Source organism: Sturnira hondurensis, unplaced genomic scaffold, assembly GCF_014824575.4.
Source record: "Sturnira hondurensis isolate 20B ecotype Veracruz unplaced genomic scaffold, ASM1482457v3 Scaffold0022707, whole genome shotgun sequence".
In the NCBI taxonomy this organism is placed as follows: domain Eukaryota; kingdom Metazoa; phylum Chordata; class Mammalia; order Chiroptera; family Phyllostomidae; genus Sturnira; species Sturnira hondurensis.
In genome coordinates, this window is record NW_028095338.1 from 987,722 (window position 1) to 1,010,167 (window position 22,446).

Sequence of the window (22,446 nt, forward strand, 5' to 3'; positions counted from 1 at the left end):
TGAAGAAAATGGAGCTTGGAGAGCTGAGGGTCTTGACTGTCCTGCCACAGTCTGTCCCACTGCAGTTACTCTATAAGCGAGAGGTATCAGCTTGTCCAGCATTCTCCCTGGGCCTTAAAGAAGAGTCAGATATTACATTTGTCATCAAGTCACAGGAGGTTCTTCTGAGTTTTCTCCCCCAGAGGCCTCAATTCAGGTGTCAGTTGTCTTTCCCCTGGCAGAAAAGGATGGTGCGGTAGATGGTCTGGATCCCAGCCCCCTCTTCTCAGGGGCTCCTACGTGGAGGCTTCATCCAAGCACAGGTTAGCACACCCACCCGAACCTGAAGAGCCCTGAGGCTGCGAAGTTAGGTTAAATTCCCACAGGAGTAAAGGAAAGTGCAGGAGATTGTTATGGTGCCTGCTTGCAAGTCATGGGCAGATTCTGAGAACTCTTCTTGACAAGTGGGATAGTTACGCTCAGGATTCTGCTTGAACTTACTCAGGACTAGTTCACATTTAGGCTGCTTTTCCCCGACCTGGTAGAATAGGCCTGGCTACTTAGTGGCACCAGGTGAATAGCCAAGGAAACCTTGTGAGTAGTTTCCAGTGATTTCATGAATGAAGTTTACTCCTCTGCGCATTCAGATAGTTACCTCTGAGAGAACAATGTAGGAATAAAGGAACCAGGTACATTAAAGAGTGGAAGAGATACATGAATGAAGACAGTGTCTCTTAAGAGAGTGGCTCATGTGAGGGGTTTGGGCATGTCTGCAGGTTTTGGGTGCTGACACTTTCACTTCTTCTATTGTCTCTCTCTTCTTTTATTTTGACACTATTCCAGGTGTCTCCCATTTTCCTCCCCTTTGCACAGCTTGTAGTTTGTTCTAGTTAGAATTTTCTGACTAAAATTTAATGCAGCCTTTCATATCTTGCTCTTGAGGTGAGAAAATATAACTTTTTGTTTTACAAAAAAAAAATCTGCTGCCCTGGCTGGTGTGGCTCAGTGGATTGAGTGCCAGCCTGAGAACCAAAGGGCCACTGGTTCAATTCCCAGTCAGGGCACAGGCCTGGGTTGTGGGCCAGGTCCCCAGCAGGGGATGCGCAGAAGGCAACCATACAATGATGTTTCTCTCCATCTCTTCCTCCCTTCCCCTCTCTCTAAAATTAAATAAAATCTTTAAAAATTGCTACATATTCATAATGTTATTTATTCTATAATTCACACTTTACATAACATCTGTATTCTCAGACTATTTTGCATTGATAAAATTGGGAGAACTGAATATTGTAAATACATTAATGTAACTTGGTATTTAAACTAGAGCCACATGGATTTTTGGTAAAATTAATAATTACTTCTTAATTATCTGTTTTGTAATATTGATGTTTTAAGTATGCAGTCTACTCAAAGCGAGAAAATAATCTGTGCCTTTTAATTTTAAAGCAATGTAGAATCTCACTTATTATTGCTGTTGATACAATATAACTCATAGAAATCATATTTATATTTTGAAAAAAACCTTTGCATTTCAAATCAAGCGAAATTGAAACCTAAGAAAAAGGAAGATGAAATGCAAATTTTATCAACAGGAAACTGTGTTTTGTCTTCATGGGGAAACTCAATTAAAATCACATGAAATTTATACAAAACATGATTTACATTTTAACTGACAAAAATCCTGGATCCTGTGGGCTACACACAGCCATTACCAAAAATGAAACAAAATAACAGCGATAACAAAAACCCTGTAGCACATGCAATGTTCTTTTTACCCCTACTAAGGAGTGAAAAATGCCCCTCGTTACCACCCCTACTTTAGAACACATCTACACATTATAAAAAGCAACTTCTAAAAGCAAGATAATGTGATAATTTTACCAAAAATTACATTTGGGATTGTCTTTTCTTTATAGAAAAATTTGGTATTAGTGGGAATTACTAACTGGCTATTTCGAAAGAAGTTATACTTTTCAGTTATGTTTTAACACAAACAAAATCCAAGTCAGATTTTGAAATAAACATTTTTCATCTAATCAACAATTTGGGAGCTTACCAGACTCATGAGAAATCGTCTTCACGGTGAGAAGCTTCACACTCTCTTTATCAGACTGAGGTCTGTTTGGAACAGAAACCATGAAATTAGCACCACAGTAATTAGCATCACATTGTCTGTGATAGAAAGTAAACACGATCTATACGGGATGAAAAAGATGCACAAGCACATGTGTTTGATGTGTTTCTATGGCAAAACCTGTGTTTCACACACAAATTCACATACTTTTATAGCATTTTCCACTTCTGGATCAAGCCAATAAATTGCCGTCACTCTGATACAGCAATGATCATCTGATAAATGGAACATCCAGATGGATCATGGGGAACACTTGTCACAAGGTCTATATGGTATGACTCCAGTCCTGAGTTATGAAAGGGGAGATATAGAAATGCTTCCGGACTTTGGGGGCTACTGCTGAGTTCCAGGGGTGTACCTTCTTTTTTTTTAAGATTTATTAATTTCAAGTTAGCAGGGGTTTTTTTTAGAATTTATTTATTTATCTTTAGAGAGGAAGGGAAGGAGAAGAGAGAAATATCAATGTATGGTTGCCTCTCATGAGTCCCCTGCTGGGAACTGGCCTGCAACCCAGGCATGTGCCCTAACTGGGAATCGAACTGCGACCGTGTGGTTCGCAGGCCCACGCTCAATCCATTGAGCTACACCAGCCAGGGCCAGGGGTGTACCTTCTGATGTGGCCCTGGATTCTGTAGTATAGGGTCTGAACTATTTTAACTGAGTTCTCACCTGTCCTCTCTCAGATTCTAAACAGTTTCAAACTGCTGCTCCTTTCCCTGGACATCTCAAAAGCCTTTATTTCTAATTAAGAAGGGTAGGTGATTTTATTTCAAAAGTTCATAGTCTGATAAACATGCAAAAACACCTACATAAAGGCAGGGTACAAATTCAAGTCAACAAAGGAAACCACAGAAATGTTTTTTGACATTACAAACCACGGAACTGTTTTTTGACAGTTTGTCTCTTCGCAGCACCTTGATTGCACCAGCTGGCTGGACTGGTAACAACTGTTTCTCTTGTTTTTAAAAAGTCAACACAGAACACACTCTACCATCAATAAAGCCACTCAGAACTGTCTCGACGGGCAGCCATGTTTCTCCCTAGCTGTGAGAAATGCACTAAAAAATTCCCTGGGAAAACTATTGTAAAATTCTAGGTATGTTTTCTATGGTATTTATTCTTGTAGTTATATTCCTTCCTCTGTTTTTATATTTTATTTTTGATTTTCCACTTTAATGCTTTATTCGAACTTAAGAACAATGCTCTTTTAGTTGTTGGAATTTCCCTGTTGAAAAGAGAGAGCTCTGACAAATAGTCCAACTCTATTTACAATACTTTCTATACAAATTCTTAAAAAAAAACCCGAAAAGTATAAGTAGAAGATCAATATTTTTCCTCTGTAAATGATACCAGCAGAGCTTCCAGAAAAAAAAAAAGTGATATAGCCTTACTTACTGGTCATTTCCATTGTCTGGTGTGCCTAAGGAGAGGAGAGAATCGTTACTAGAGTAGGAAGAAGCTTGGCTACAAAAAACAAAAACAAAAACAAACCTTAAACCCTGCCCTTTGTTATGCAAAGGTACTTCTAAAGCCAGTTTTAACCTTTTTTGTTCTCTCCACTCCCTGCCTTATTGATCAGCTTCTCAGATACTCATACAATTACCACTCGTTCCTCAGGATTGTGGCTAACAGGTTCATGGGGTAGTCCCAGCCAGGGCAACCCCACTGAACTCAGTTTTTGTGCTGACGTTCATCCTGTAGCTTCACATGGTGATGTTATGACACATTCCACAAACACCAGAAACTGTCTCTTTATTTTCATATTTCTGGAAAACACTCTCCTCAAAGTACTGAATTACCCTTTTATATCAGAGAATTGAATTTCTGACATTTCTTTACACATTACTCTTTCTGGGGACACAAATCACTGTATTTGTGGTGAACTACAATGTCAATATTGCTTCTAATTGCATTCGAATCATACTAATTCGATCTCTCAAATGTGCCCTGCAATATGTCACTGAGGCAACTAAGGGCGACTAATATTTTGTAGGCTTTGCCAGGCTGCTCCCTGGGGTCTGGCAGAAACCAACCCGGGCTTAGAGTCAGAACTCAGGTGATTTGTTCTGCATAAGAACTTGGCCTCCAGAAGCCATGGTGGTAAAACTTTGCATTAACTGTGGGCAATAGCTTAGGTAAAATATGTAATCACTTAAGGTCTCCTTTGTTTTGTTTCCAAGTTTGTTGTGGTTTTATTTCACTGCTCCTTAGTTGCCCTCTCCTCTTTCCTTCTTTAATCTAGCTCTTGTCGTTGGATATATAAAGCCCTTTAAATATAATTCTCCTGCCTCTGAGCATCATTGTTTTATAAAGACCTTGGTTTCCACTAATATTTTGGCTACTTCTACTTCATCTTGGCTAACGCACATCACCATGACCCTTAATCCCCAGGATTTAGTTCATGTGATCATGTGCTGGTCACCACTTATATTGAATTTTGTCTTCTCCACCATCAGTAGGGTTTTAACAGCATTTTAGAATTCCTATTGTAAGTGCTCTATAGGATATCACCTGTGATGCTCATAACCCTGTTCCAACACGAGTTGGTATTTTTTGTATGCCTGTTTTAAGATTTTTTCCTTGGAACACTGTAACGTGGGTTTATTTTACCAGATAGATGCACACCAACAGACTATATGTGGTTCTTATTTTGGCTAGAGCTCAGACTATAGTCAACATTATCCAGATAAGCTCAGTTTCATAGTCAATCTGATTCATGTTGTCTTCCAGTGAGCAGAGTAGGTTTACTAATTTTCTGAACTTAATGAGTCTCACCAACATATTGAAGAATGATTGCTGTGGGTGTTTAATGGTGCTAATTTAATGATAACAATGCTACAAATTCTGTTTGGCAAACAAAGTTAATGATAACCAAATAGATTTGGGTAATTGTGCAATTGCCAAAGTTTGTTATAAAGTATTATATGTCTTCAGAATAACTCTCCATAGTGGTAAAAATTTTATTTCATTTTCCACGGTAGAACGAATTTTATACATTTCTTCCTGAATGATTAATTCATTCATAGAGTCCTGTTTAATAGCAAATGTAAACTTTTCAGATAACTTATTTGCAAATCTTCCTCTGCAAGGCAGTTTTCAATAAAGGGTAATTTTACAAATGGTCTAGCACATTAAGTTTTTACTTTTCCTATGTACTCCATAGACTTCAACTTGAATGGTTGATTTCTCATAAAAGATAATATTGGTGGTTTAGAAACTTAGAGAAATTAAATTGATTTATAAAAATGATATTTCCCTTCTGGAAACTCAGTAAAAAACCATATTTTAGACATTATTAAGAAGTTTATTCACTAACTTCTCAAGGGAGAGTCATTGATTTGTTTTCTTATTACTTTCCACCAAGGGCTGAAATGAACACTACTTGTTTTTTTCTTTATTTCTTTTTGCTCATAACTTCCCTTACATTGTCATGCTCTTGCACCAATCCAGCCATGCAGTGCCTGGTTCAGGACTGGCCTCAGGAGAAGCATTCATTAGCATCCTGGGGACACACTCTCCATGGGGTAAACAAAGAATAATGTGGCTTATATATCTTATAAAAATGGATTTTTACTTTTTAATAGTTTTTCAAACTTAGGTAGAGTTCTGTTAATGCAATATTTAGAATTGAGGTGAGGAAAGACAAGGTTCTAGTTTACTGATAACTTAAAAATTCAACTCATCAAGTATATAGTAGGTTCCACTATATATTATCCATAATGCAGGGTGAATTCTACATGGTGTGTGGCTGGAGAGGCTGCCTGGTGTTATGGACTGAATGTTTGTGTTCCCCTAAAATGCTTATGTTAAATGTCCATGCCCAACATGGTATTAGGATGTTGGGCCTTTGGAACTTGATTAGGTCATGAGGACTGAGTCCTCAAGGACTGAGCAACTATAAAAAGGACCACAGAGAACGCTCTTGTTCCTTCTACTATGTGAGGACACTGTGATAAGGTAGCCACCTATAAACCAGGAAGAGGACCCTCACCAGACACCCAATCTGGCACCTCAATTGGATCTCTCAGCCTCCCAAACTGTAACAAATAAAAGTTTGTTGTTTAAGCCACCCATTCTATGCTATTTTTGTTATAGTACCTGGAAAAGACTAAGGGGGAACAGGCACACAGAAAAGTAACTCTGCTAGAGCATGATGAATATTATAAAACTCCATAGCATTTAAAGTGAGAACCCTCCATTCTGCTTAACGAGATGGCATGTTATAAAAAGATCGGTTGAACTGGTGTTTGACCTAGATGCTAACAGAGAAGCTGGAGATTGGGCACGGTCTGAAAGTTAAATGGCAAGCTGGACATTCTGGGAGAAATACTTAGTGTGGACCAAGGCATGTATACATAACACTGCAGGGCAGGGGTCTGGGCAGAACGACTGATTGACACTTAAGGTAACAGAGGGAATTGTGAGTGATGGGAACTGGAGGTCAATTCAGGTGAAGCGATAAATAAAAACCTCCACTTCCTGGAACAGAAAAAAGACAACAAAGATTGGAAGAAAGCTGACAAAGTAGGAACCTTAGTTAATAATAATGTATCGACTGGGTATTAGTTAGTTAGTTGTGATAAATATGTCACATTATTAATGAGAATAACAGCTATAAGGTATACAGGAATTCTGTGTAACTATCTTTGCAGTGTTTCAGTTAATCTAAATCAGTATTAAAATAAAACATCTGTGTAAAAAGAATAAAAATATAATTACATTATAGGAACTAGAAGTATTTAAGAGGCAGGGAGAAGATGAAATAACAAGAAGAAAAAAAGAGTGGGGATGTTTAAGAGGGAGCAGTGTCATTTTGAAGAAAAGGAAAAGAGACGTTAAGAAAGATAATAAAGAATTTCAAACAAGAATTCCACTAAAATTTGCAATAATGTTCCATTCTGAGGAACCAGTTGGATGAGCAGAACACACTGTCGTGGAAGACACTTTCATCGGATGGAAGCTGTGCCTCCCAGGGGAGGGACTAAATCCAGAACGTTCTTCTTGATATTATAGGCCCCTGAACTAGATTCTTAGCAAGACTTTTCTTTACCCTCTATTCCATGGAAAACAAAAAGAAAAACAATGATGAAAACAAATGTTCACTACAAAAAAGCATGCATTTTTTGTGGTCTTTAATACCACATTCCCCCAAACACCCACAAAGCTGGAGCTATTTCATTGAAAAGTATCTGCCCCCATCTGAGAATATCTGCCACTGGTAGTTATCACGGATTTCTCTGTCCCTTCCCCACTATTTTTGTGATCGAGCAATGTGGCTCAATTTTATTTCTTTCTATAATTCCTCTCTCCCCTTAAGAGTTTAAATTAAAGTTTTGATATAGCGTGTGTATTCTCCTCTCAGGAAACCAAAATGAAACAGAACACTGTTACCCACCTGGGTCTGTCTTCCTGCACATTCGGTACAAGCCCACCAGAGCAAAGACTGAAAGTGTTAGTACAATCAAAGCAATAACCACCGGCAAAATAATACCTAAAAATATTGGAGACATTGTCAGTTAGTGTGGAATTGAATTTCATGATAAATAGCTTACGAACTGAGCAAAAGCATGCATACTTTCTTTTTTAAACATCATTCTATTTAAAATACTGTATTTCAAGCAAAGAAAATGTATCTGATTCATGGGTTTTGCCTTAGTTGTCATTTCTGACGTATCCACTTGATGTCAGTCTTGTAGCCTTTCTGAAGTAAAATTTCAAACCTTTCTTTCCCTACTTTCCTAGAGACCAGAGGAGAGAAGATATGGGAAATAAGAGGCAGAGGATGTTCTCTGGACCTAGAGTCAGCTCTGCATCCACACATTATATTCGTTACTGCTTTATATTATTACTTTATAGTGAAGTTATTGGACAAAAACAACATACCTAGCCTACACTGGGTCTGCTTTAGTTATAAAGCTGGCTTTCTAAAATACTCACAAATATCTTTCCATAATAATATCTTAGAACTAGAAAAGGCATAAAATAACATAAGTGAATATAATTATATATCACAGTGCATATTTCTAAACATGAACGACATGGTTCAAGAAAGATGTGCACATATATATAAATATAAATATGGGTGATTATGGTGTTTCCTCCTTTTATTAAGAGGAGGGTTTTACTTTTTTTAAAGATTCTGCCTTCTTTTCTGGCAGTCATTTCCCAGGTTAAAATGACAGTGATGAAAGGAGAACACTGTCTTAGCGATATAACTAGAGACATAGAAATTATTGTTAGCATTCAGTTAGGTGTTCTTATCTTCTTGCTTATGCATTCATTGTGTTTATCAGGGAATGAAAGTGGTTATCCGAGTCATTTGTAGGGTGGTTTATTCTTCCATTGTTATTAAATATTTGTCTCAAGTAAATTCTTCTGGGTTCATATGAGACCTTGAGTGACATCTCCCCAGATGGGGATGTGAGTCAGCAGGTCAGTAAAGGCAAAGCCACCCTATTGAATGGAATGGCTTTACCCAAACCTAAAATAATGTTTTAGAATTCCAGCTTCATATGTATTCACCTTACTCTAAATTTCCAGGGAAATTAATGAATATTCTCCTAGTCCCAGCATACACACATACAGGGTGGGGCAGAAGGAGGTTTACAGTTGCGAGCACCTGAAACACAGTTTATTCTTGTACTATGATTGATCAGCTATTGTACTCTTGTCCATATGAGCAACTGTAAACTGGCTTTGCCCCACCTTGTATGTTATATGACATACATCTGTTTTTGCTAAAATGGAACATTTATTAAAAGGCCATTTTTAACATAAAGGGAAAGTTTTGTGGAGGTGAGCAATTCATTTTTATGGAGAGCTCTGTGCACTTTGGCTTATCTGAGATTGGTCTTATGAATTCACCTTGAAATTTGGTGGTAATTGCTTAGCACTAAGGGAAGAAAATAATCTCAAAGCTGTGCTCATTAAAACCAGACTCTCAAAATTCTTGAGGAAATTTGCTCAAAGAATTTTCTCAAAGTTCTTTGAGGAAATTCTCAAAGCAAGTGGCAGTTAGATGGGATTATAATGGGATTGCAGGTTCAGGAAAGCTGGTAAAAGTCTACCTATAATCCAACCCCTTCCCTTACTGGTAACATTCAAATATTCCACATATCTATTGTCATGAATGTTACTCACTGGAACGAGATGGGTTGGTCGAAGAAGGACTTGCATTTTTTGCATTCTGAGTGCCTATTATTTTAAGAAAGAAAAAATAAATTACTTTCAGGTAATGTGTGCCAATCTTCACAATCCTCCCCTCCTTCCCGCATAACCCCTCATTGAAGTAAGCCTCTGTGGTCTATAAATATGGTACTTCAAATAAGTACATTTGATCTCATTCTGAAAGAACTCTGTTTTGCAAATCAAGACTGATAGGGAGTTAATGTATACAATTTGATGAGCCGGGACATACATCCATGACACCATCACCACAATGAAGTAATAGGGTATGTCACCTCCAACAATGTCCTTGTGTCTCTCCTTTTGTAGATGTGCATTTTTTAATATCAATTATAAGTTAATAAAGCTTGTTTTCTAAAAAATGATAGGGTTTTCTTGGTGAGAAGGAGTTAAACAAAGCGAGTTTCTAGTCATGCACACAGTATTCGTACCTTGAGATGCTGAGATGTTTTCTGGAATTGTTGTTGATACTAAGGGTGATATACTAGTTTCAGAAGTTGAGGCATCTGGTTGTGGAGTGCTAACTGTAGAAAAAAATCAGAAATGTCAGATTATAGTATCAACTCTTCTTATTGCATTTCTTTGCGGATTCAAACACTGCATCTCTTAAAAACTGTTCCTTATTGAATAATAGGATACATATAATTGTACATTAAATCCTAAGTTCTTCTATTACTCATGTAATGAGGATCAAATTTAGAATCACAAAACCTGGGTATCAGTATTATGTTCTCAAGAACTGCCCAGAAAACTTGGGCACATCTCTTATCTTAGGCTATAGTCTGTATCACCAGCTGCACGAGGTTCTTCTGGGATGAAAATCTATGCAAAAGCATTAATCACATTTCAGACACAATAACTTTGGGTGATAGTGATCTTTTCCCATCACCCATCCTTAAAGTGAACATAAATACACATGACTTCATTTCTCTTCATTTCCATAGTGTTTCTTAATGGTTGAAGAGAAAAATTGCAGTAGAGGCTACGGTTAAAAGGATTGGGGAAAAGTAAGAAAATTCTTTCATTTTCATCTTTAAAGCTCAGCAGGCACAGAAGGAAGTTTATGTGTCTTATCTAAAGAAGCTGCTGCTTGGTTTCCACTATTATCCATGATATTTTCTTCCAAGGAAAATGTAAATTGAACTTATTATAATTTTTTTGTGTGTGCAAGTCAACATTTGCCATCTTTGGTGAGAAGGACTGAGACAAAAAATAAATAAAAATGTATTATTCAAAAATCCATAAATCTCAAAAAATTTCCATGAAATATATATAATCAAATGTTTTATAAGAATATAGTACTGATTCTTGTAACTTTGGGATAAAATGAAATATGTATTTAGAAAATTTTTGAAAAATCATTCTCTTATTTTTTAGTATGAAGTGATATCTTTTGATCACAACTGTTTGCCTTGTCTCTCCACTGCACTGCAAGGTCCTGGAATGGGAAGACCACCACTCTCACCATACCCCACGTGGAGCTCTGAGCACACTGGGTGTGCAGGAAAACAGCTGACAGCCTGGATAAACTACAGAGGCATCTCTTATAATTATGGCTCCTTGAGGAGTACTGAGGCCATGTATAATTTTCTCAAAGAAATTGATATTGCCTATGGGTTGTCTTGAATCTTTCCTTCTGTGCCACCCACAGCCCAGCAAGTACTGCATGCTCATGCATTTTTGACATCTGTGGGGGGAAAATAATGGTTAGAGTCTGTACCATTCTTTCCATGCAAGAGATATGTGGGAGGAAGCTAGATATATGCCCCTAAGAACAAAGAAAAGTGCACCAGGCTAGTGCAACTAGGCCAGCCCAAAAAGGAATATTAAAAAAGAGTGGGATCTAGCTGAGACCTTGGCATTTTTAGTTGCTTTTTTCAGTGTCAAGTGTTTTAATAAGGATGAATGACCTTTCAGTTGTTTTGATAGAGAATGAGATGGTTGATTAAATAACCAATGGCATTAATCCATCTGGAATTTTTCCTTTTTTAAATTTAATTATTTTTCAAGTACAGTGTTCTATCTATTATACCCATCCCATCCCATCTTCCTCCCCGACTCCCTCCCATTTCCACCCTTCTTAGTTGTTGTCCATGTATCCTTTATATTTGTTCCTCTAAATCCCTTCCCTATTTCCCCTGAAATTCCCTCCCCTCGCCCCTCTGGTCGCTGTCCCCCTGTTCTCTATTTCAGTATCTTTAGTTATATTTTGCTTGCTTGTTTGTTTTGTTGTTTAGCTTCCTGTTAAAGGTGAGATCATATGGTATTTGTCCTTCAACACCTGGCTTATTTCACTCAGCATAATGCTTTCCAGTTCTATCCATGATGTTGCAAAATGTAGGAGCTCCTTCTTTCTTTCTGCAGCATAGAATTCCATTGTGTATACGTACCATAGTTTTTTGATCCATTCATTTTTGATGGGCACCTAGGTTGCTTCCAACTCTTGGCTATTGTAAATTGTGCTGCTATGAACATTGGGGTGCATAAATTCCTTGGGATTGGTGTTTTAGGGTTCTTAGGATACAATCCCAGCATTGGAATTGCAGGGTCAAAAGGCAGGTCCAATTTTAGTTTTCTGAGAAAATTCCATACTGTTTTCCATAATGGTTGTACCAGTCTGCAATCCCACCAACAGTGGACTAGAGTGCTCTTTTCCCCACAACTTCTCCAACATTTGTTGTTTATTGCTTTGTTTATGATGGCCATTCTGACTGGTGTAATGTGGTATCTCATTGTGGTTTTAATTTGCATCTCTCTGATAGCTAGCGATATTGAGCATCTTTTCATGTGTCCCTGGATCCTCTGTATATCCTCCTTGGAGAAGTGTCTATTCAAGTCCTTTGCCCATTTTTTAATTGGGTTGCTTGTCTTCTTAAAGTGAAGTTATGTGAGTTCTTTGTATATTTTGGAGGTTAAACCTTTGTCTGAGGTATCAATGGAAAATATGTTTTCCCATACAGTTAGTTGTCTTTTTTTTTTAATACTGTTTTCTTTATCCACACAGAAGCTTTTTATTTTGATGAGATCCCATTTGTTTATTCTTTCCTTTATATTCCTTGCTCTAGGGGACATACCAGTAAAAATGTTACTGCGTGAAGTATCTGACATTTTCCTGCCAATGTTCTCCTCTAGGACTTTAATGGTGTCATGGCTTATATTTAAGTCTTTTATCCCTTGAATTTATTTTGGTGTATGATGTAAGTTGGTGCTCAAGTTTCATTTTTTTGCACATAGCTGTCCAGTTCTCCCGACACCATTTGTTAGAGAAGCTATTTTTACCCCATTTTATGTTACTGCCCCCTTTGACAAATATTAATTGACTGTAGAGAGTTGGGTTTATTTCTGTGCTCTCTGTTCTGTTCCATTGGTCTATGTGCCTGTTTTTATAAACAGTACCAGGTTGTTTTGATTACAGTGGCCTTGTAATACAGTTTGATATCAGGTATTATGATCCCTCCTACTTTGTTCTTTCTCAACATTGTGGCTGCTATTCGGGGTCTTTTATGATTCCATATAAATTTTCGAAGTGTTTCTTCTATGTCTGTGAAATATGCCATTGGTACTTTAACAGGTATTGCACTGAATCTGTAAATTGCTTTGGGTAGTATGGACATTTTGATGATGTTAATTCTTCCAATGCATGAACACAGTATATGTTTCCATTTGTTTGTGTCTTCCTTGATTTCTTTCTTCAGTGTTGTATAGTTTTCTGCATACAGGTCTTTTACCTCCTTGGTTAGGTTTATTCCCAGATATTTTATTTTTGTTTTTGCTATATCGAATGGGATTTTTTTCTTGATTTCTGCTTCTGCTGTTTCATTGTTGGTATACAAAAATGCCTTTGATTTCTGGATATTGAATTTGTAACCCGCTGTTTTGCCAAATTCATTTATTAGTTTGAGCAGTTTTTTGGTAGAGTCTATAGGATTTTCCATGTACACTATCATGTCATCTGCAAACAATGACAGTTTTGTTGGAATTTTCCAAGGGTTAATTTTCAAGAATCCTACATTATCATCTTCTCACAGACAGGTTAAGTGGCAGCTACAGTTCTGAGTATAATCTGTCTGGTTCAGCTGAAACTCCAATTTTCCTATTTAAAATGTGTTGATGACCCAGTGCCAACTGTTACCAATAATGTTCTATAGGTAGGCAATAAAATTAATTTTTCTTAGAAGGAGAATTCCTTGGATCCCTGAACAAAAACTTAATTTTTTTTGTTTTACTTTTAACCTCAGCCTTCAGTTAGTAAATCATTGCTCAATCTAGCACACACACACAAACACATACATATAATCACACACAATTTACCTCTATTATATGTAATGCCTTCTGATGTTTTCTATTTTTTTATTTGATTTTTTAAAATACTGGTCATGCTACACTAATGGAAATTAACTCATGGTTGTATTAATTAAATTATGGGTCTTGGCCGAATTCATCAACTGTGAGCCTAATGGGATTCATTCTGTGACTAAGAGTGGGAACCACAATGTGTTCAGAGCTAATTATCTCTGCAGATTTTGTTGATATTCTGCTATCCTACATTACTACTAAAGTAGTATTGACAGAGGAGATACAAGAGAGGTATAATAGATAGTTAAGAACATAATTCTGAAGACTAAGTACCTGGTTTCAAATCTGATTCTTGCACTTATTTGTTGTGGAATCTTTGGCAAGTCACTTAACCTCTTTTTGTCTGAGTTTCCACATCTACAAATGGTGATTACAATAATTCCACATCACGGTGTTGTGAAAATTAACTGAATAAAAATAATTTAAATTGCTTGGAAAAGTCCTTCATACTAATATTTTTATATTATACATGTTATAAAATTATACAGTTTAACTTATATTTTATTAATGTATTATATTATAATATGTTGTTACTATATTATGATTAGGCCCCTCGAAAGCTGTACTTTTCAACCAAATTTCATGTGTCTAATTTTCTCCAAAATTTTGAGTGTAAAAATACATGAAATAGATTCTTAAGAAATCTCCATGTTTTCAGATACTTTTTTTCTACAGTCAGGGGAAAGATAAAAGAAAGTGGGTGGTACTCTCCGATGACTTGGGTTTGCTCTTGAACTCTGACTTTTGGTGACTGGAATGATTATTCAGTTGCTGACATTTTGTGTCATGATTTAAATCCAATTTGCAAACTTCAGGCCAGAACTTGCAGGCTGTATGAGGTAGAGACCCTCAGAACAAAGTTCATTGAAATGAAGAGACCTTCAGAACCAAGACTATTATAATAATATGTATGCAGGCTTATCCTATTGGTGTTTGACAGTGGTACATACTTGGCCCTTGCTGTAAACCAATTACTAGATAAATCATTGGGAGTTTTAAAAACAGAGACCTTTTTGATGTCCCAGAGCACCGAAAAGTAAGACCATATTCTATTTTTATTTCCCTTATGTGTTGTTCTACACTTTTTATTGATGTGTGTACATGTGTATGAGGGGCTAAATCCAATTGAATTGAATGATCATTAATTGTTTTGAATTACTTATAAATAATTGAAACTAGTCTCTAATTGCAATTTGATGGATTTCTGTTCCATTTTTTAAAAAGAACTTCTCAGTATTTGAAACTAATCATTTACTTCTTCCTAAAATATTTTCTTCATGTGGCTGCTGGTAAAGCACATTCTATTTCGTTTTTTCCTACCTTATGGCCTAATTTTTGGTCTTTTTGGATGGTTCCTCCTTTTCTCTCTGACTCACAGTTTTGGTGGTCCCAGGACTTAGTCCTTACTCATCTCTAACTACACTTTCTTCCGTGACTAAATTCAATTTCAAGGTTTAAATACAACACTAATGCCAATGATTGCCAAATTTATATTTCCAGCCCAGACCTATATCCTAAAATCTAACTTCGTAAGTCCAGATGGTCACTCAGAAAATAGTAACAGTCCAAACTCAACATGTCAAACTTGGACCTCTTCTTTACCTACAGCCCTCTCATCTTAGCTGATGGCAATCGTCCCTTCCACCAGCCCAAAGATCTCAGAACTATTCTGACTCACCTCTTTCACCCTATCCCACACATAATCATCAAGAATATCTATTGAATACACCTTCAACATTTATCCAGAGTTTGAGTATTTCATGCCTTCTCCCCTTACACAATCTCAGTCTAAGCTACTATCATCTGGCTCTTGGAAAATTTGCAAAAGGTATTCCTGATTCACTGGGTGGTCTCTCCTCAGATCTCACAGCTATACTTATGAAACATGAATCAGATCATGTCACCTTTCTGTTTAAAACCTCCAGTATTTTTCCATTTCATTTTTATAGAGAGAGCCAAAGTCCTTGCAATAGCCCACAAAACCGTGGGTAATGTGCCCAGCCAATCCCCTGCCTGCCCCCTGCCCATGTACTTGGTGCAGTTTCTTAAACATACCAGACATCTCTTCAAGTTCTATGTCTACTCGGATACTCTTCCCCCACCTATTGGGTTGCTCATTTCTTGTATTTACACAGATCTTTTCAGGGATGCTTACCTGACCACCTTTTTAGGTATGCAAACTGCACCTCTCCAGAACTCATGATCTCTCCTTCCTAAATGGCTCTACATCTTCTCTTTCTCACAGCACTTATCATCTTCTACCTTACTATGTAGTTTAGTTAATTAATATATTTACTAATACAGTTTTTCTGCCATACCAAAATAAAAAAGATTATTTAGGGCAAGGATCTTTATTTTGCTCACTAATGTTTCCAAATGTTAGAACAGTGTCCAGAAGAAGGGTCTGCACAAGTCTGCTAAATGCATAAACTTTTTGTCAGCAAAGGTGACTGCTGTTGAAGGCCAAGTGTATTAGTGAGACGGCCTTTTCAATCTTAGCATTAGGTTTGTTACGTATTTAAAATTACTGCATTTTTAGTTTTTACAGTAATTTTGCAATAATGGAAAAGAATAGATACATACTCTGGGCCCAAGAGTAGATGTTGAAGGAAATACAACAGAGTACAAGAGATTAAGGACTTCTAGCACAGCCCAAAATCGATAGATGTAAAGAGATAAAACTAAAGAGTATGTCAGGGATCAAAATAGGAGAGACTCCGTTATTGTTTATGGGCTCTTACTTAAAAATTAACTCTTATCAAGAAGGATTTGAGGAACTTAAGCAATGATATATATTGTAAAATGAATGCAATAGAAATAGGAAATCAGAACAAATGCAAGTTGAAGAAACAAACAGGTTCCTTCTCAGAGTTAATGTAGTTGCTGACATTGCCAAAAGAATTGACTCTGAGCACCTTGACTCTCAGGGAAAAAAAGCATGGTCTACTCTAGGCTTTTGCTATCATAGAGGAAAATGGTTTATTATAAAATAAATGGCACACAAGTGTTACAGACAATAAATGCTGTGAGCACGTTTGGTACCATTCTGTGTTCTGAGTTGAGAATGTGCTGATGTAATCCCTGAAGTCTCTTTTGTCTTTTAAGATTTTTAGATTATTGTCAGGGTTCTTTTCTCTTTTTTTTTGGCATTTTGTTTTTTTTCTAATTTTTATTTTTATTTAATTCTTGTTCAAGTACAGTTTTCTGTCTTATATTCCCAGCCCTGCCCCCCCAGTGCTCCCCACCTCCCTCCCATTTCCGCCCCCCCACCTTAGTTATTGTCCATGTGTCCTTTATACTTGTTCATGTGAGTCCATCCCCCTTTCCCCTATGATTCTCTCCCCTCTCCCCTCTGGAGCCTGTCAGGGTTCTTTTCAATGCAGATTTTGTCATAGCTAGAATGTATCTGCACCAGTGATGGCATATCTGTCTACTTAATAGGCAAAATATCAAAGGGGAAGGTTTTTGCCTTCACATGATGAGAGCTGATTTCTGCTCTCATCAGACCTTACCTTTCTTACATAGTTTTATTCTTAATGGAAGAAAAACATTTATCTCCAATGTCATTTACTTCACTCTGGGCCATCAATGTGACTAAACTGAGGTAATAGTGTCCTCTAACTCAGCAAAAACTGTGAGTAAAGATTCATTTACTTTAAATAAGTCTGTGGAAATGTATGTTGAGGAAGGAGGATGTATTTTTCTTTCGTGATTTGAATATGACTAGGTATTAATTTACATGTGTAAAATATACAAAGAATGAATGAGGAACTGTGCTAATCACTTCCATATGTGCTAATTTACCTTATTCTTAAACATTTTAATCCTGTGCGTTACAGAGGAGAGATACTGTGGCTCACAAAGATAAGGTGACTCATCTGACGACGGTGGAAGAGCTAGACTGTCAGCCACGTCCGACTCAAAGCCCTCTGTATTTCCTTCCCATTACTCATGTAACCAACGCATTTGAAATGAGTTAGCTTACTTCTTAGTGGCATCATTATTAATGATCCAGTGAGTGTTTTTCCGAGCATTCTGAAAGGTTTAGAATGTTCTCACCCCTCCCCCAACACACAGAGTCACAATTTGAACAGCGTGACCTGAAAACACCAAGAAGCTTTTTAACACGGAACTGCATCCATGCAACATGCTTTCTGAGAACATGAATATAAGCAGTACAAATGATGGCCATAAGAATATTTTCAAAGATTTGATCTTCAAGCCCTGGATACTATGTGCCAGACATTATTCGAAGTGTTTTACAAATATTAACTTACTCAATTGTAGTATTATTAATATTTGTATTGTACAAATCGGACACTGAAACCTAGAGAGATTAACTAACTTGCCGAAGGCCACACAGCAAGTAGGCAGCGGAGTGGAGATTTGAAGGCAGGCTCTAGCTCTGTGTACTTAGCCACGCAGTGCTGCCTGAGCTGCTGTATTTCAGTGGGAATAAGTTATAAATCCATGCCTGGTAGTTTTGTTACACGGAATATAATCTATTTCAGTTTAGGCTCTTGTCAAGAACGTATTTTTTCCTTGAAGACAAACTGAACACCTCCTTCCTTCAACAGGCCAAACTGGACCATGCAGATGGATGCAAGCGGACAGAGAGAATTATTCTTAATGTGTTGAAATAAAACATGTTGCAGAGTTTATTGGAGGAGCACGCACCATGATAATACCATTGAAAAACATTGGCTCATAAAGTGAATGCTGGTAGGTTGAGACAGATTTTGTGGCCTTTCAGTGTGGCCTGGAAAGGTACTAAGGGCAGGGCAGGACATTTCAGAGATTTAGCGGATCTCAGAACCAGAGGAGAAACCACTTAGCCACACCCAGAGTTACACCATTTTTTAAGCGGACGTGTAGGGTAGACCCTCCCTACCACATAAATATCGATATACTTCTCATTCTATAAGTGAGTTCTTTTATTCTTAACTAATCTTTCAAGCATCATAAAATTTCCAAGTTAAAAAAATACACACCACTAGGTATCGCTTTGGTATATGTGTATTTTCAGCTTGAGTAGATCGTAAGTGAACAATACTGTCAAAATTACATCACTGAAAATTAAAATACTCAGATGAACAATCTTATGCATATGATGAATCATACTTCATGTTATATAAATTCCTGGAAATCAGCAACCAATGTCTAGGCAGTACATAGGATGTTAAGCACAGTGAATGTAATAGGACAAAGTATCTCCTTTTTGAAGGCCAGTGGTCAGGATGGGTAGTACTTTTTATATCTGTTCTGGCTTCTGATTTTCCATCAAAATTAATGTCTACAGTACATTAGAGCTTCTACAATACAGTGAAGGAATGTGAAGAAAATAGGTACAATGAGATCCTTCACAAGTTGTGCTGGTCACTACCGGAATATTGTTGTAATGATTAATTTTATGTGTCAACTTGACTTGGCCAAGGGATGATCAGATACTTGGCCAAATGTTATTCTAAGTGTATCTGTGAGTGTGTGTTTGGATGTGATTAACCTCTGAATCAGTGACTTAGTAAAGCAGATTCCCCTCCAACGTGGGTTGTTCTCACCTAATTGGTTGAAGCCTTTAACAGAAAAAAAATTTGACCCTCCATTGACCACAAAGGAATTCTTCCTGCCTGACTGCCTTCTGCTGGGTCATCAGTCTTTTCTGCCTCTTGATTCAAAGTGAAATACTGACTCTTCTTTATTTTTTAAGTATATTTTATTGATTATGCTATTAGAGTTGTTCCAAATTTTCCTTCTTTGCCATCACTGCCTGGTACCCCCTTCCCTCCAGCAATACCTGTCACACCCCCCCCCAATTTAGTTCATGTCCATGTGTCATGCATATAAGTTCTTTGGCTTCTCCATTTCCTATACTGTTCTTAATACCCCCCTGTCTACTTTGTACCTACCAATTATGTTTGTATATCCCTGTACCTGTTCCTCCTCCTTTCTCCATTCATCTGATAACCCTCCAAATGATCCCCATGTCTATGCTTCTGTTCCTGTTCTGGTTGTTTGCTTAGATTTTTGTTGTTGTTGTTTTTTTTTTTTTTTTAAGATTCAGTGTTGACAGTGGTGAATTTGTTGCCATTTTAAAGTTCATAGTTTTGACCCTGGCTGGTGTGGCTCAGTAGATTGAACACTGCATTGTGAAACAAAGGGTTGGTGATTTGATTCCCAGTGAGGGCACAAGCTTGGGTTGTAGGCCAGATCCTCAGTAGGGGGCACTCAAGAGGCAATCACACATTGATGTTTCTCTCCCTCTCTTTCTCCCTCCCTTCCCCTCTCTAAAAATAAATAAATACAATCTTTAAAGTTCATAATTTTGATCTTTTTTTCCCTTAAGTAAGTCCCTTTAATAGTTTATGTAATAATGGCTTGGTGTTAACGAACCAATGCTTCACCTTTAGCTTTACCTTGTCTGGGCTGCATTTTATCTGCCCTTCCATGATATATGATAGCTTTACTGGATAGAGTAATCTAGGTTGTAGCTCCTTGCTTTTATCACTTTGAATACTTCTTGCCTGCAAAGTTTCTTTTGAGAAATCAGCTGGTAGTCTATGGGAACTCCTTTGTAGTTAACTCTTCTTTTCTCTTGCTGCTTTTAAGATTCTCTCCTTATCTTTAATCTCAGGTAATGTAATTATGAGGTGTCTTCGTGTGGTCCTCTTTAGGTCCAACTTGTTTGGGACTCTGTGTGCTTTCTGGACTTGTATGTCTATTTCCTTCATCAAATTATGTAAGTTTTTTTTTCATTCTTTTTCAAATAAGTTTTCAATTTCTTCTGCTCCTTTGTCTCCTTCTGGTACCCCTATGATTTGGATGTTGGTACTTTTGGAGAATTCCCTGAGGGGAGTTCTCCAAAGCCTCCCAGAGCCTTCTTATACTATCCTCTTTTTTTTGAATTGTTTCTTTTTGCTATTCTGGTTGAATGCTTATTTCTGACTTATGTTCCAAATCATTGACTTGAATTCTGGCTTCCTTTCCTTCACTGTTGGTTCCCTGTAGATTTTTATTTTTTTCACTTAGTGTAACCTTCATGTTTTCCTTTATGCTGTTGCCATGCTCTATGAGTTATTTGAGCATCTTGATTGCCAAGCCTGCTGACTTTCAGACTGGTACCATTGGGAATGACACCACCAAGTTTCCTGGGTCTCCAGGCTTTCAACTTGTCTACTGCAGATCTTGGGACATTTTAGCCTCTGTAGTGCATGACCCAATTCCTTATAATAAATCTATCTGTATCTATCTGTTTCTTTCTTTCTTTTCTTCCTTTCTTCCTTTCTACCTTTCTTCCTACCTTTCTTCTTTTCTTCCTTACTCCTTTTTTCCATTCATCTATCTATAATCTATCTATCTATCTATCTATCCCATTTGTTCTGTTTTACTGGAGAACTCTAATATAGTTTTTTTGTATTTTCTAAAAAATTAACGGTAAATGGTTTATTCCTTTCCTAATTCATGGAGGCATGGTATATCCATTTTTTCAGAGCTGAGCTCTCTTATCAAAGAAATAAAGAGGTTCATTTACAAGGAGAAGCCTGTGAAAAAATGATAATACTAAAGAAAAGTGAATTTCATCATTGCTTAAACTTGTAATGGCCATATGCCACATGATGTCTATATATATCTCTATGGAGTAAATAGCCTTTCATCACTTTGTACTAGGTATTTCCATCCCCTCATGAGCTCAGTTAGAAAAATGAGTAGGCAGAATAATCTGGCAGCTAGAAGGTCACTTCTTTCATAAACTCATTCCTCATCCTTCTTAAATTGTTTTCCGCATGCATAATGAATAACATAACTGCAGCTAAAAAGAAAAAATCTATACCTCCACCAATCTTAACATAAGTTTATCTGAAAATTTTCTATCATTTTATACCTACACAAATTCTAGAGTTTTGTAATTATTTATGATGCTGACAAGTCTCCCTTGGGGACACTTAGTGGAAGACTTCATATTACTGAATGCCTCAGTGATGGGCACGATTACTCCACAGTTAGTGCAACATACTATTCTGTGTATTTAACAGGGTGTCATCCTAAATTTGAAGTCTTGCCAGATCTGTTACAATGGGCAGCTGAAGTTGTATACATGCTTTAGACATTGAGCATATTACCTCACACTTAGATAGCTGTTAACTACAGCTATCTACTGCATACTATTGAATGGGATGAATGGATATGTCTTCAGATCTGTATCAATCATTTCCATACAACTACTATTCTTTATGTTTGTATATAGTATTAAACATCATATGTATGTATAATTTCTTATAATTTACACTTTATATACTCTTACCTTACTGATTTTGGATTTCTGAAAAAGATCCTATACAAAACAATCACCATCTTCTAGACCCTTACTAATAGTTTTTGAAGTGGGTGATTAAAAACACCAATTTTCAAGAAAATTAAAGCTGTATGCACATGAAAAGTGTCAAACGTGAGAGGTATGTACGAGGTAGTCAAACACATGCATACTAGCTCATATTTATTTTTAAAAAAGCAGATTGATATTTCTGTAGGATGGAATTCTACCTCACCTTCTACCCAAAAAGAGAAATACTAATTATTTTGAGAACCTTGGACTTCTGGCCAGAATGAAGACATAGGTAGGCACACTGCACCTCCTTGCACAACCAAAATAAGAATAACAAATTTTAAAAATAAAAAACAACAGAACTGCCAGAAAATTGAACTGCATGGAAGTCCAACAACCAAGGAGTTAAAGAAGACACATTCATCCAGACAGGGAGGAGGGGCAGAGACAGCAGCCAGGCAGAGAGGACTGT

The 22,446-nt window shown here is 37.0% G+C and overlaps 1 protein-coding gene across 2 annotated transcripts in view; it reads right to left on the reverse strand.

Moving 5' to 3' along the window:
* Nucleotides 1-22,446, reverse strand: part of EMCN (endomucin) — a 96,100-nt gene that overhangs the window by 7,552 nt on the left and 66,102 nt on the right. For both annotated transcript variants that reach the window (XM_037036257.1, XM_037036258.1), the window contains 5 exons: nucleotides 9,730-9,822; nucleotides 9,254-9,307; nucleotides 7,509-7,604; nucleotides 3,509-3,533; nucleotides 2,036-2,097 (listed from right to left, as the gene is read on the reverse strand). In XM_037036257.1, coding sequence (XP_036892152.1) covers nucleotides 2,036-2,097; nucleotides 3,509-3,533; nucleotides 7,509-7,604; nucleotides 9,254-9,307; nucleotides 9,730-9,822 — 330 coding nt within the window. The remainder of the gene's footprint in view (nucleotides 1-2,035; nucleotides 2,098-3,508; nucleotides 3,534-7,508; nucleotides 7,605-9,253; nucleotides 9,308-9,729; nucleotides 9,823-22,446) is intronic.